Raw genomic sequence first — 16640 nt, forward strand, 5'->3', positions numbered from 1 at the left:
TTGAAAATCAAAATAAATGTCAAATCATCTTGTTCCTTTATAGATAATCATAAATAATGAACAATTATTATTTGAAGGATAATGAGACTTGAAGGTCTAAAAAATCTTAGTTAAGATTTAATGAAGTATAAGTTCATAAATTAGAACTTGTGTGTAAATGTCCCATATTACTATTATAAAAGATGATTGTCCCAAAAAGTGATTATTTAAAAATTATGATAATTGACAATAGTATTAAAAAAAAAGTAAAGATTTTTTTAAATAAAATAGAAAAAAAAAATAAAGAGTTTACTGCAGAAGACATTCAAAAACATAGCCAACTAAAATAGAAAGTTTTTCAGTCAAAATTTGACTAAATTTTATCTAGTTTGATGCAATGCCCTGATCTTATTATTGAATTCGTCTCTCATATAAAATAGATTTCACACATTTAATGGGACTACTCATCTTAGATGAGATAATTGTGTATGATTTCATGCATTTAAAATTTTTCATTTATTAAATGAAAAGAGTTACAAAGCATCACCTTAAAAAATAATATGGACTAATTATAATATGATCGGCCTATTCTATAAGTGACCTTTATTAACTAGTCATTGGAAAAATTATTCAGTATTCGGGTTCCTCACATCAATTTTTATCTCGTGCACATATCGGAGATGTTATTAATAAATAAAAATAATATTCTTTTAAAAAAGCAAGATCGAAAATCCTATTTTATTGGAATTCACATCTTCAAAAATGTGAAAAATTAAAACATTTTGTACTCTTTTTATTTTTATTTTTTGGTATATTCAATTATAATGATTTCAAATCAAAATTGATGTAGGGATTCTAAACTACTAAATAATTTTACTCATGGTCATTGATTATTATGGTTAAAATTATATATGTATTTTTTAATTGAGGATTGCTATATATCAATTTTTTTTTTTAATCATCAAATGAGAAAATATAATTTACTTTTATTAATAGTAAACATGGGAATTATTGTAGGAAATGAAAATAAAAGGCTGAAAACAAACAAATCAAGGACATAAGAGTGCAAATTCAACCAAGTGTATTACCTCACTGGCGGTGTCATGGCTATCCTCATGGCCCAAAAGCATCTCCACCACGTCTCTCATGGTGGGTCTAGCATCTGTACCTACCCCCACACATTGCACAACCACCCTAACCAGATTTTCCATCTTACTCCTCTCACATCCCCCCATCATGACAGGGTTTATTATTTCTTCAATCCACAATGCCTCTGAACCATTCATGTTCTTCCTCACCCAAGTTTCCAATCTTTCACACCCCTTCTCTTCTTCACCCTCAACAGCGTCGCGGACTCCCGTTGGGCTTCTTCCTATGATCATCTCCAACACAACAATCCCATAGCTATAAACATCAACTTTGGAAGTAATTGGGAGATTGAAAACCCATTTAGGAGCCATGTAACCTCACTGTTGGAAAACATATTTTTAGTGGCGTTTAAAAACGCCGCTATAAGTGACAAACGCCGCCAATTCCTTTTGCGACGCTTAGCACTAAACGCCGAGGATGCGGCCGTCACTATAGCTTTGTGGCGTTTTAAAAACGTCGTGATATTGGTATAGGCGCCGCCAAATGTCCTACTAAACACAAGCTGACGTCACTGACGATATTTAGCGACGTTTTGAAAAAATGCCGTCATATCTTTTCTTAAAAATATGACCGTTAGTGAGTAGGGTTTAAGAGGCGTTTGTAGAAAAGCCGTCATATCCCTTTTCTTTTCTTTTTTTTGAAATTGTGCTTATTTTATTTGATTGAACTACAAAAATACCTGTAATAGCACTAATATAAAATAATAACTCTCATTCAAATAGCTGTAATGAAGCATTAATTCACTTTCTCATTCAATTAATATCTAATCACCATTACCCACAAAATTAACATATCCAAAATTCAAAAATCATGTCTTAACATTAACCACAAACTAACATATATCCAAAAATCATGTCTTAGCATTAAAGTTGTAGCCTTCACTGGTCTACATGTCTGCATCAGAACATAAACTACAATCAGAATTTACCAAAATAAACACAAATTGAAGAATTTGTACCCAATACTTATAAAAAGTACTTAAAACTTGAAGAAGCACTAACAAGAATATTTCATCACATACCAAGAAGTACTAAATACATATATAGAAACGGGCACACCCAAAGACAATACAGACACATATGAGAATCATGTAAAATTAATGCTCCCATAGCAAAAACAAATTTAGAGGCCATTTGATCTAACTCACACTCATCAAATTAGGCAAGACTTCCAAAGGGTCATTAACATATTTTTTCTTTTAGAATGTGTATAACCTTATCAAATTGAGATTTACCATCACATACAAATTCAAATTTGAATCCAACCAAAAATCTAGGCCAATGTTGAATAGGTCTATGATGAACAAATCTAGACCTTTAATTGACAATAAAAAAAATAATTAATGATGCTCTCCAATTCGGCAAACACTATTCTTTCTAAAAAAATTGTCAGTGACATGTTTGTTGTGTTTTGGTTAGGAACTTTTTTAGAATTATTTGCGGCCAACTATATATATTTTAAGTAAATGTCAACTGAAATCAAAGACAGTTAACTGCTTGTGAACAGCAATATGGTACCTGCAATAATTCTTCAACTATGTCCTTTGCATTTGAAACATCACACATGCCATAGAGCAGAGCAAGAGCACGCCTCCGAATACTATGAGGGTTAAATTATTGTCAGTAAATTACAGGTACATAAACAAGCATACTAGCACTACGAATGAATTTAGACTAATGACTATATATATATTTTTTTATATGCGTAGGATCAAGGGGACTTGTGCCCCTGACATAAAGATTGGGAGTCCAACTGGGTAACACTTAAGCCTAGAAGCTCAAATATCATTAATAATCAATAATGAAAAGCAGCCCGATTAATGCATCACTGTTTGCTTAGGTGAGCATTTTAGATTGTTGGAGCTACAGAGTGCAATCTAGAATGCCAGGAAAAGATATAATCAGCTCAGCATCTACGATACAAGTCAAGCTGATTTTACACATCTAAGATAAGCAATAAATTTCTCAACAAGTTCATGCACATAACATAGGCATTGTACAATATTAAATACAGATTTAATGTTGCTTTTGCTTACCATGTAATCGATCATTGTGCCTCATGGTGAAGAAGCAGAAAGTATCTCCAAAAAACTACAAAGCACTTAAACTAACCTGATATCTGGATCCTTCAAGGAGGTGATGATCTGTGATTGATGCCTTTTAATAATGTCCTGAACATCTGAGACCATCAACATCCGGGTCTCCTGCATCAGATCAATCCATAAATCATGCAACCAAATGAAAACAACCAGATCAAACCTTCCAAATTCTGACATTTGCATACTATAACTTGGCATGCTTTGAACATAAGTTGCATCAATGAGATAAGAACGGTTGTGTTCTCGTAACTTACCAAACCAAGATATCGAATATTTGGCTCACGAACAGCAATGAATTTCTCAAGCAAGGCAACACACTGAGACATCATTTCTTTCTCAGCACCAAGATGCATAACCTGTGATAAGGCGATTAGAACACATAAAACCATAAAGAAGCCCTCAAAAACCTTAGCAAGGTGAAGTAGATTAAGCCTACCCATACAAAATTAGAAGAAATTACTAAGCATTAGTCATTTTAAACCACCTTTATCATAATCAACTTTTAACAGGGGTAAAAAATGGCCAGCAGCCGTAAAGGGAAGAGAAAATAAGTCTACAACAAAGTGCACGTATTTTTCATGAATATATTTACACTAGCATCAACATAGTAACCACTAACAAATAAGTAAATTGGACATTACTGACTTTCGCGATCTGATGCAGAAGATTTCCTCCCATTGTCAATTCCAGATTTGTATTCAAAAGATACGTATTTGTTACCATTGGGAACTTGTGACCCCTGATGCTGCATCTTTTATAATCAGGTCCAGGTGTATGCATTTACAAAATGAAAAGAGGATTACAAAATGATACCATATGCAGAAATAATGATCAAGTGTCATCTAAATAAATATGTAAACCAAAATTGCAAAAGAGTTCACAAAAGGGTTATGCAACCATTCTATAGTTCACCAAAAAATTGACTTTTCTTTGAAGTAATACGATGTAAGTGAGGCAACAATTTCAAAGAGAATTATGAGCTGATATGTGAAGAGAACAAGACACATTTTCCCCTTATTATTTTCTTCATTTTTTTTTTTTTGATGGAGGGGAGGGGGAGGCGGAGGGGGAAATGCAGTCCGAGAAAATAAACCTGATCAATGACAAGTTCAATTTTCTCTTTCCAGATAAGTGCCTCCTGAATGTTAAATGCTGCCATCTGAACAAAAACCCAACCAATATGAATAAAATTTATCTGCCATGCCATAAATTTACAGCAGCTTACAAAGCATTAGTCTGAAGAAATTACTAAGCATTAGTCATTTTTTCACAATCAATGGCACATGACAACTATTCCAATTTTAAAAATCATTACAAAACATTCTAGATCGATTCTGTACTCTACAGATTACACATTTCAGATGCAGGGAGAAAACATGAAATTAAGAACAGTATAACAAAGGATAACTCATTATAGATGTGTGATGTAAAAGTAAAATTTAAATTTAACAGTAATTTATTACCTTCCCTTCAACAAGCATGCCCATCAAATGCAACTTTGCCCGCATTCCAAAACCCAATCTCTTACTTAATTTCACAGCAAGTATTGCACTCATATCATCTGCAGTCCGAAAATTCATTCCCAACTCCAAAACCTGCATTTAATGAATTTCAACTATTATTCTGGCTACAAAACAAATTATGACTAGAAGTAATACATTATTGACATGAATCCACCATGACTAAGACAGTATTACATACCAAGTGGTCGTCATCAGTGGTTTGATGAAGAACCCTCATTTCTGTGAACACAGGAGGTGATCGTCCCATATACAGATGCTGAACCACAGCGTCTTTCTGTGTATATACCCAAATAATTCTCAAAACTAATCATCAACACATTAAAAATGATTTAAAAACACAATTTTCATACATAAAACTCATCCAAAATGATGTGGTGTAAGTAATGCCATTTTTCAAATTATAAGTCATAACATTGGGCTTTTTAGTTTGAAATTAATATAACCCCCAAAAAGCCGCATTATTTGTATGCGAATTTTGTACAAAATTTCCGTTCGTGTAGAATAGGGAATCCCTCAAAGACGAAGGCATTTTGAACCAGAAAAATGGAACAAGGACAGCAATTAATCATATTTAGGAGGGTAGACTCGTACCACAGTCCATGGTTTGTACTTCTCCAAGAACCAAGGTATGATAGGGAGGAGAATTTTCTGTGAAACAATAGGCTCCATACAAACAGGCCAAATCTTTTCAACCGCATGGTTCAACCACCACACAGTTTCAGAATCGAAGAGTACCTTTAAAAAAGCAAAAAAAAAAAAAAAAAGTTGAAATTATAAACATTTATACATATTCATATGGGCAAGAAAGTAAATTCTCAAAAGGAATCTCAATATCTAACTGCATACATATATATACATAGCAACATACATACATAGAGATAATAAAAAAGATGCAAAGAAAAAATGCCACATATTTGTTCAAGAAGTTAACTTGCACTCCACTATGAACAAAAACAAATTTTGTGGAGAAGTTAATAGGATAACTATTCTATTAAAAAAAACTCATTGATACCGAAGTTTATTAAATAGTCCTAACAAATTATTGAACAACTCAGTCCAAGATGCAGGGTTCTTAACTTTTTTATCCCCAAATTATAAAGTTGTTAATACAACTTCAACAATATGTCTTCCAATCAAATTTGATCAGGTAAAGCAGCTCAAAATAGCATTTTAGTCTCATCAACTGATAGCCTTACTCGCATAAATGCAACCAAAATAAATATGAAAAAGAAAAGAAAAGAGAAAGTCAGCCAAAAAGAATATCACATACTGCAAGTTAAAACATGTAAGAGGAACTATATAACACTTCTGTAGACTAAAAAGATTTATTAAGCTGATATACAAGATATCATAATTTTTTGGCAATAACAATGTTATCAATGAAGTCGGACAAACCTGGCCATAACAAAAAGTTCTCTAACCATTCAAGAGCCCTCACCAACATACTTCTGAACCAACTCAGAGCCAAAAACCCTTATAAAGGTACAATCAGTATGAGATCTAGAGAAAGAGACGGTGGAGCTCGCTACCTCGCCGGTGCAGATGACGGTGGCGACGAAGCTTCAAAATCGCTCTGAATCTCGAAATCGATCTGAATCTTCGAAATTGCTCTGAACAGCCGATTGATATCGATCTAAATCTTTGAAATCGCTTCGAAATCGCTCTAAACAGCCAGTGGAGCTTGTGTTCTTTGAAGCTCTCTTCAAGAATAGCCGATTTATCTTTCGAGAGACGAAGCTTCTTCATAGAGTTATCTCCTTCGTCTTCTTCATCACTGAGAGAGAGAGAGAGAGAGAGAGAGAGAGAGAGAGAGATGTCTGCGTCTAAGATAAGAGAGTATAAGAGAGAGAGGGCTCAGATTCAAAAATAAGGGTTTCAAAAAAGGGGCGCGTATATCTACCGCATTTGGAGGCGGTTTTAAACGCCTTTAAATAGAAAACGGTGCCATTTTGGTTAAACAAATATGCGACGGTTATAAAACGTCGTTAAAAATAAAAAAAGTGACGTTTAATAAAACGTCGTTAATTAAACGCCGTTAAATCCCTGATTTCCTGTAGTGCCTCTTGTTCCTCTTTATCTTCTAAAAACTCGAATTTTGGCCACCACCCTTATTTAGTAATTTGGATAGGTCAAAATCTGCTACCTTTGGTTGGTAATTTGTGTCCAAGAGTATGTTCTGAGGCTTCACATCACAATGCGGAACCCATTCCAAACACTCTTCGTGCAGATAAGCTAGGCCTTTTGCAATGCTAGCCGCGATGTTGAACCTCTTGTCATAGTCAAGTTTATTGGAATACAAATTTTTTTCCAATAATCCGTGTTCCATGTACTCGTAAACCAAAAGCCTGTGCTTTCGCTCCGCACAATATCCCCACATCTCTACCAAATTCATGTGGTTTAGCCTTCCAATGGTGCTTACCTCTATTAGAAATTCAGCTTCTCCTTTGTTAGCTTTGTTGAACCGCTTAATTGCTGCAACTCGATGATCGGGTAATATGCCTTTGTAAACAACTCCATGACCACCTCTCCCAATCTCTTCACTGAAACCTCGTGTTGCCCTTTTCATTTCTGCATAAGTGGATTTTTTAAATGTCGTTGCACTGAGGAAATAGCCTTGCATTTCTAGACCCGAATAGTTGGGGTTTTTAAGTACCAAAAAAGATATCAAAAGTATACATAGTATCTCAACAACTCCTATTGCGCAGGAAAACCAAACCAAAAAATTCAAGAACTTTTTTCCATCGTTCCTTTTATAAACTCGATCCAATTGTGTAGAGTTCTTGCCCAAACTCAAGCAATTCAATTTCATTTCTTTAACAGGTACTGCATTTGAGGAAAAAACACCACTTTTTTTAGAAACATTTAGCTTGACATAGTGTTCCAAGTAAATTTTGGGAATGTTTCCCATTCAGTAGTTGTGACTTGGCATAGCAGTTATAGACACCACTTTCAAATTTGAACAAGAACCCTTTGCATATCAATGTTTGCAAACACATTTCCTTGCAACTCTCTAAGGTGGAGTTCTTAGAAACATTATCCTCATACCCATACAATTCCATATGATCCACCACGACAAAACTAGCCTTGCGATCATTATCAGGAAGATTGTGTTCTAATTCACACCCATAAGACCAATCACTCTGATTCTTGATCTTATGCCTTGGCAGACAAGAGCACCCCCTATTGGAACCAGAACCATAATTACAACTACTGTTGGGTCCACATAGTCCATGAACCCTACAAGGATCAGCCATGGCTTGCCATGTTACGGTTCAATTACCAGTCTTCTCATCTAAGCTACACAATCGAAGATTACCATCGAAATCGAGGGTCAATCTTCTTTGAATCCCCAAACCAAGATCAACAGATTTAAATTTCAAGAAATCAGATGATACAAAATAACCTGAAGTGTCAAGTATTGCAATTTTGCGGTTATTGAATGTTGTTCTGCCAGAATCCCACGGCATGAGCCAGGGGTCAGTCCAATAAATGCTGGAAACTTCTTGAACATTGTAAAGAAGGCTTGGAAGATTATTGTTGTCGAAGAAAAGCTTGCAGAAACCAGATGAGTGGTTGGTTTGGTTTCTTGAGGAGACAAGGGTTATATATCTAGTGAACATTTGGAGAGGAAGAAGTGTGTCTGTGGGTGAATCAAAGCTTTGCCAAAGAATGGAACTTTTCGATGAATTGAGAACAAGATTACCAGAGTTGAGGAGGGCTAATTGCACCATGGTAGTCGAGGTGGTGGTGGTGGTGGACCAGATGGTGTTTTGACTAGCGTCAGTTAAGATGAGATTGCCATATTTGAATAGTGAAAGCTTTGAGGCTTTTCTATTTGCAGGTTGGCCTCAGTTGGCTGTCCAGACAACAGTAGGACACGATGATTTGGCAAACCAGATGGCAAGGATAAAAGCATTGTCGCCAACTGGGTGAAACCCGGCTGTGAAAACACTGTTTGGTGAAATCAAAATGTCATTTGGTTTCTCCACAGAAAGAGACGAGCGTGAGTGTAAAGTGCTGCGAGTTGTTGATGAAGATGGAATCACCAACATGGAAAATATGAGGAAGAAGGAAAGTGAGATGTCCATGTAAGATTAAGAAAATAGTTGAGGAAGGGGCTTGTGGAGGAAGAAAGAGTACTGTGTAAACCTTCACACATCCAAGCTATCAATACCAAGCAACTGTAGTGTTTTCAGTGATAATTGGTTGGCATAGGTTTGGTTTATTGGAATAACATAGAATAAAATTATTGTTTTATTAAATCATTTTTTTTTAGATGGTATAAGGCCGAAGCCTGAAATTAAATCATGTTTGTTTTGATTAAAATTGTAGATACAATTACGAGACAATTTTCACTGTATTCGAAAAGCGGATTAAGAAAGGGGAGACTCCGTTTGATTACAAAAATCAAAAAATAATAAAATAAAATAAAGAAAAACAGATTCGTATTTTATTACAGAAACAAAACAGAATCTAGAAAGGAAAACTAAAGAAAAACAAGAAAGTAAACCAAACATTTACAGTATTATCTTCTCAGAAATTTTGATCATGTCAAGTGTTCAACACTATGTCCTTAAGGCAGATTCGTCTTCTCCATGGTACTTTCAGATTATTGATGTCAATCTCCCAGGATAAAATGATCAACAACAACTAGTAGCGGCACTACTAACTAATTGCCCAGCGAATACACTCTGTGTATATACTCATTTTCACAAAAAATTTATGTAGCAAAATGTAGGAAGTAACAACAGAAAAGAAGAATGAAAATTGGATAATAAACTAAATGGATGACTTGTCTATAGAAGACTTGGTGGCTATTCAAGGTAGAGTTGAACATGCATGGAACTTGTTCGGTACAGTTTTGAACAGGTAAAGAATCTGTTTAGGTTGGATTTGAGCAGGTGCTTGTTCAGGTAAAGCACCTGTTCGGGTTTCGGAATTTATTTTGAATTTCAAACCGAAATTCAAATTCCAAACGGTAAGAATTTAATTTTAGAAAAAATAAAATTCAAATATTTTTGACCCAAAAATATAAGCATTGGGCAAGCCCAACCCAGCCCGCTCGGACAACGGCGCATATGTGTTTGTTTTGGGTCCAATGGATCTAACCCACTTTGCCCATAATCTCACCCTTCCACAAAACTTGGGTATCCTTTGGGGCCCTCCACAAGATGCAAACTCAAAGCTTATAAACCCACACCAAGTTTGCCCATCAAAGCAATATGGGACAAATCTTAACTCCATCCTTTATGAAAATTTCACCAAAACACTATTTTCATGGTGCTCATTTTGGCATCGATTCACCCGATAATTGTTTTGAGCAATCAAATATACGATGTGAATCGTTACGCGGCAAAAAAACGTGTTGCTACATAGACTAGCCAACTTTGGCACATAGGTCCCACTTAAAAAATAGACCAAAGTTTTAGAAAAACTTTTTTTTTCCCAAACCATTTCTTACAATCCCCCACATGAATAGAATTTGATGACAACGAAAATGCAACAATATGCATAATTTGTCAAGAGAGTATAAATCGAAAATATCTTGCATCAAGATAGGTAGCTTTCGGCCTTAAGCCTATCCTAGTGATAACCTATCGAACATACTTGTTAACCAATAGACGCGATACCTTGAATCGTTCAGCTTTAATCTAAGCCAAGACAATAAATTTCACACAAAATATCTTTTGATACATTGTTGTTCTCATGGTTGTGTTCATTTTGGCCTTGAACGGTCTTGGTTATTTATGAGTACTCTAGAGAATTTATCATGGAACCAACCCCAATTTAACACTCATATAGGTGATTCTTATTGAGAGTATCCCTTATACTCATCTTGACTTTTTATTCTTAAGTCAAGATGAAAAACCTAGAAATCCCCTAGATATTAATTTATGATTATGTATCAATTTTAAGCAGAAAATATCAATCCCAATCAAACAATCAAGACAAATCGACTTTAACCTGGAAAAACCACAATTGGAGCACCTCCAATTATGATAAAAAAATCACGGGCCAAAGCTACAAAATAATCCACTAAGAAAACAAAATAAATTACACAAGTGCACTCTCAATTACCTAGCGAATCTACGCCCAAATTGAACTAACCCCTATATGCATCTTCTACCATTGTCTTCACCTCGGAATTGTCTTTCCTAACATTGAATCCACAACGCCGATGTCGAATCACGACGATGAGCTACTTCAGAATCCATCAAAGTTTCAGGCCCGAATTCCCTAGAATCCACTGAAGAAGAACACTCTCTTTTGTATAGAATAAACAAACAATCCTTTGATGTATACTTCTTAAACCATGAGTTGAATACTCAATCAAACATCAAAGAAAACTAGCAAAATAGCCCCAGAAGAAAATCCTAGAACCCTCAAAGAAGATTTGGGATCCGTAACCCTAAAATCTAACTGAAACACATATTTATAGCAATCTGTTTCGCGATCGTCGCTTAAGTACAGGAATGGCCGCTCGAGTGCAGGAAAGTTCACTCGAGCGTAAAATCCCAACTTCTAGTACTTTTGCAGACAGATCAAACTTCTGGAACCAAACATTCTCCGCTCAAGCACACAAACGGCCGCTCGAGCAGACAAGCAACTTCGAATGTATTTTTGCATTTTACTTCAGGGGCATTGCCCCTCAACCCCACCGTGGCGCTGTCCCAGACCCACCAAGGGGCACTGCCCCCTGGACCCCAGTTCGATCCCCATCATAGTCAACGAAGTGACAAACATGAAAGAATAAACACCACAAACTTCTCTACATAGGTACAATTCGGGTTGGATTTGCATCTAAAAACTCATAGCCTCATTGAAATAAAAGTGCGAGTACAAGTACAACTGAAAGGAGTTTTATCAAACGGGATTACCAAGAATAAAAAACCTAACACAAGATATAAGTAATCATGAAAAGCAAAGCTTATCCTTAAACCCCAGCATACAAAACATGTTGCAGATATCACTCTCATCATAAGAATGGATAAGGAATTTAATCCCTTAGTGATTTTTGACAAGCCACACATAACTTAGTTGTCCCTTTGAATTTAGTTCTTGGGATCTCCAGTCAATTAAGTAGGGTTATCATTATGATAACTCTTATGTAATAGGCCTTAACCACATTCCCTTCGATGAACTGTATACTTACTCTTTTGCTAAATCTTTTGTTAATGGATCCATGATATTCTTCTTAGATTTTGGTCTCTCCAAGCTATGTAAAAGAGGCGGCGAACATAGCTCAAACTTTTCTAGAGTAAGAGGAACAAGAGGTTATATGGCTCCCAAGTGGATTTCCAATCTCCAAATCACATCCAAAGTTGATGTTTATAGCTATGGAGTGGTGGTGTTGGAGATGGTTACTAGAAAGAGCCCGATGACAAGTCCTTATACCTCTGGCAATTCAAGGGAGATGGAACAGAGGGGTTGTTAAATGGGTGAGAGAGAAGATAAATGAAAGTGTAGTGAACGAATTGTCGCTTAAAGAGATCATAAACCCAGTGATGATGAAAAGTATAGGACGCAAGCAAGATGGAAATATTGATTAAAGTGGCCTTGCAATGTGTAGTGGAAGACAAAGATGCAAGACCAACTATGAGTCAAGTGATAGAGAAACTTCTGCACCATGAGCAAGGTGATTATTAGCAAAAGCAAAGGTCTTAGCAAAATAAATCAAGATTATTAGAAAAGGTAGTTTATGAATAAAACGTTGCCAAGAGATCACAATGGAAGAAATTGAAGCATCTCTAAAAGTAATAAGCAACAATCATGTCTCTTGCAAGCATGGCAAGGGATGTGGCTACTTAGCTAAACTTCACAGGCTGTCACAAGTTATTTTTGACCTCCCGAGTTGTGAGAAATTGTTATGTTCTTTTTAATTGTCAAGGATTTTTTGTTCAAATTTTTTTTCTGTTCTCTCGTCTTAATTTTTCACAACTAGTAAGACATTTTTTGAAATTCTCATGTTAAAAAGTCCTTGGTAAATGATATATTAGAAAACCTCACAATAAAATAAGGAATATAATTCACTTGATTTGAATGAAATCATATTAAACAAAGAAAAAAAAAAGTAATGCTAAAAGAATTAATTAGACTTTTGCGAGAAAAAATAGACTGGTCTCTTATGTGGGTTCCAAATAATTTATTAATTGGATCATTTATGAAGCTTGCCACATTGAATAATATTAAGATAATTTTATGAGAAGTTTGTACTATATATCAATTTTTATAATTTTTAATCATTCCAATTGGCCATAAACAATAATTTAAACAATTTAAACTTAATTCGATCTACTGGCTGCTCAACTAGAACCACCCCATACTTTCCTTCTAGCCTCTCAATGTTTGAGTTTCAGATCCATCTGGATTAAATATTGTGTATAACAGTGATACCGCATAGTGATATTACCAATCAATAACAAATCCCAAATGAGGTAGTGAGGATTACATTGTTGGGCTAATAGGAGAGGAGAGATATCCATCTAATCCTATTTTGGGGTCTTTTGTTGATAGGTGACACCATGATACAGTCAATATTTATTCCCATGAGTCCAAGCCAGTCCCTTGATTTCTTATCCTTCTAGTCCACAAAAGAGCTATAAATGTACAATGAAAAAATTCTAAAAAATAAAATAATAAAATAAAATAAAACTAGAAAAACGAATTACATGACATAGATTCAAACTTAGCGAGGTGTAAGTTACACTCGGACTAAATTTGGGTGAAGCATTTTTGGATAATTTTTAGGGCATGTGAAATGAACTCTAACATTCATCATAATCATAACACTATTAACATTTCCTAGTTTCCCTAGTAACGAATATCTTAGTATGAAAATTTGCTAAGTGAATATTTTTCTTTAGTTTTTTGGATAACTAATTTTATTAACACATCAAAATTAAAATAATTAGTAGTGACAGTAAAAGCTGCCCTTCAACTCAAATAAAGTAAAAGTAGAAGTAGAAGCTAATTTCTGAGAAAATGTTCAAAACAAATGCAAGCACAGGAGCAATGTTTCATTCGTCGACCATCAACAAAGTCAAAACATACAAGATCCATTTATTTTACTACAATATTGTAAAGAAAGTAAAACACACATACATTGTCCAAGAATGCAAAACTCAAAATCAGAGAATGGCTCATATCAGCGAGAGAAATAGAGAATCTGACAAAGACAGAAAAAACAAGAGAGAAGATTAAAAAATCTTATCTTTACACTATATTTAGTTGAGAGATTTGAAAACTGATTTGGTAACGGAAGGGAAAAAGGTATGTATTTCATCTACCTTTTCGTTTTTCTTTTCCAAATGGCTTTTCAAATCTCTCAATCAAACACAACATTAGGGTCACTTGTGCTCTCTAAAGTGGATTAGTCAAGAAAAGCTCTAGATCGGTGCTTGAGCTGCGTGATCGACACTCTACGATGGCTTGTGGAGCTGGGGATGAGGTCCAGGTGCGGCAGGAATTGGCTCTCTCAAATAGATAGATAGAGAGAGAGAGAGAGAGAGAGGGAGAGAGAGAGAGTAGCAAAGGGTTTTAAAAAAAATGAGAAAATTACAAACGAAGACAATTTTTTAAAAATAATTATAAATACATGAAAAAAAAATTGATTTAATAATTTAAATTTATAGGTTTTACCATAGTTTGTATTTTTTTTTATTTTTTGGTAAATTATACTTTGTCTGTTTTATGTTTGGCTACTTTCTCATTTTAACCCTTAAAATTTTTTTTTTCTCATTTTGATTCTTCGTATTTTAAGTTTTTTCATATTATTCTTAAAATTAATTTTTGTTCAAAATTAGATGGAAAGTATCACGATAACTGTCACATGACATAAAAAATATTATATTTGGATTTGAGTTTGTGTCAAAAGTATGAGTTATATAATAAAATATTTTTATACAATGTGATTGTCAATGTGTTATTTTTTGTCTAATTTTTAGTAAAAGTTTGTTTTAGGAGTTAATTGGAAAAAATTTGAAAAAAAAAAGTAAAAAAAAAAAAAACTTTAAAGATCAAAATGAAAAAGTGACTGAATATAATTTATCCCTTTTTTTGAGTGCTGCTATTAGCACCTTTCTTTCTTCTTTGGACCCCCCACTTCTTTGAACCCCCATCCAACTAAATGAGGCCGCTCTATTTTCTCTTTGAACCCCTACCTTAATTCCAACTATACCCTCACTCTAACCCACCTTCCCAACCCAACCATTGTCAGCTCCGGCAACAACCTCTACCAACGGCACCACTCTCCGGTCAACTCCAATCCCCAGTAGCTTCAGACACTGTCAATCCAGAGCCACCGCCTCGAGCCACTGTCGCGAGCCCTCTCTCTCTCTCTCTCTCGCCACCATCGTCGGTCGCTGCTCCTCCCAACTCAAATCGCGACGGCAACGAAGGCGACTAGGGTTTGAGGCCACAAATCTCGACGACAGTTAGGGTTTGAGGTCACAGATCACGACGACGGCTAGGGTTGAGATCTCAAATCACAACGGCGATGGAGGTGGCTAGGGTTTGAGGTCACAGATTGTCGTCCCCGTCACCATCGTGCCTCTAAACCTTATCAACCCAACCATGCGTAGAAAGAGAGAGAGAGAGATTGCAGTGGCGTTGGGGTTCGCGATTGGTAGGAGTGGAGATCGCAATTTCAGAAGAAGAGGGAGATGGAGGTGGCAACTGGAAGTGAGGGGCTGGCCGGCGGCCGGTGGAGGTGGTAGCCGGAGTTGAGAGGGGTTAGGGTTTGGGTTTGAAAAATTAGGGTTAGAAGATAAGGGATAAGGGTAAAAGTGAAATTTTATGTTGGGATATAATTGGAAATTAAAAAAAAAAATGAAAGAGATAGGGTCCAAAGAAAAAAGGTAAGTGTTAATAGCAACATTCCTTTGTTTTTCATCTATCAACTGATATGCTATTTCCCCAAAAAAATTACAGTTTTGGGGTGGGCAGATTGGGTATGGATGGGTCTATGTTAAGTGACATCAAGGATGAGTGCGCTGGAAACCACCAATGGAAGGGTGGTTTAAGGTGAATTTTGATGCTCCTGTCTTCGGGGATCAAAAGACGATTAGTGTTGGGATTATTATTCACGACTTCAACGGGGAAGTGGTTGCTTCCTTGTCTGAAAAGATTGAAACTTGGGTTGAGGCAGATTGTGCTTGAAGCTTTTGCTGTTCTAAACGCTGCGAGTTTTGCTAGTGAAGTCGTGATTCTAGATACTCACTGACAATTGTCAATGCCGTTCGTGATGTTGGGTATTTGTTCTCTTCTCTCCTTTTGGACACAATCTCTCACAGAGTCATCGCCAAAGGTTGGGTTTCCGTCAGTTTTGAATCTCTCATACGCAGCGGGAAGGTAACAAAGTGGGTCATGCATTGGCTAAGATGGCCAAGTCAGTTGTTGGTTGGTTGGAGGATACTCCACCTAATTTGGCTACCTTGCTCTGTTTGGATTGTTTGTAATTGTTTTGTTTGTTTTGGTTGAATTGGTATCCATTCAAATATATCTATCTATACTATTATAAAGTAAACATCCCTTATAGTGTTTTGAAACATTTGTTTCTTATGCTGCCACATGTCTACTTTTTTATTTGAAATAAAAAAAAAGAAAAAAAAATTAGATAGGTGAGAGGAGGAGATTTGAACCTTAGACTTATGTCAAATTAATAAAACTCTTACCACTTAATTAACCTACAATATATGATAAATGTTTTATTTTATTTTGATTTATTTGAATTGCATTTATTTTATTTTTATTTATTTGAATTGCACACGCATTGTGTGTGACAACGGCTAATATATATATATATATTGAGTGCGGGTCAGTGCGATTCTCAACGAACGAATAATTTTTGAAAAGCTGTATTAATCGGCTTGCCAAAATAAAATTTGAAAGCG

General features: G+C 35.4%; 1 protein-coding gene and 1 pseudogene across 4 annotated transcripts; both read right to left on the minus strand.

Moving 5' to 3' along the window:
- Positions 1-1819: 1819 nt before the first annotated feature.
- Positions 1820-14255, minus strand: LOC114321156 (uncharacterized). Of its 4 annotated transcripts, XM_082921958.1 has the most exons (10): positions 14037-14255; positions 13852-13915; positions 5341-5484; positions 4928-5023; positions 4690-4821; positions 4320-4385; positions 3481-3582; positions 3240-3331; positions 2646-2727; positions 1820-2022 (listed from the first exon to the last, which is right to left on the minus strand). In XM_082921958.1, exons 2-10 carry the CDS (start codon positions 13891-13893, stop codon positions 1930-1932), a joined length of 849 nt encoding a protein of 282 aa, XP_082778084.1. In that variant the 5' UTR covers positions 13894-13915; positions 14037-14255; the 3' UTR covers positions 1820-1929. The 4 variants fall into 4 exon arrangements, with proteins under 4 accessions (XP_082778084.1, XP_082778086.1, XP_082778085.1 ...); XM_082921960.1 differs by lacking the exon at positions 13852-13915; XM_082921959.1 differs by lacking the exon at positions 4320-4385.
- On the minus strand, positions 6823-13842 carry LOC145820826 (putative receptor protein kinase ZmPK1; annotated as a pseudogene).
- Positions 14256-16640: the final 2385 nt, after the last annotated feature.

Source organism: Camellia sinensis, chromosome 3 (assembly GCF_055761805.1).
Source record: "Camellia sinensis isolate YWXY chromosome 3, ASM5576180v1, whole genome shotgun sequence".
Classification (NCBI taxonomy): Eukaryota; Viridiplantae; Streptophyta; class Magnoliopsida; order Ericales; family Theaceae; genus Camellia; species Camellia sinensis.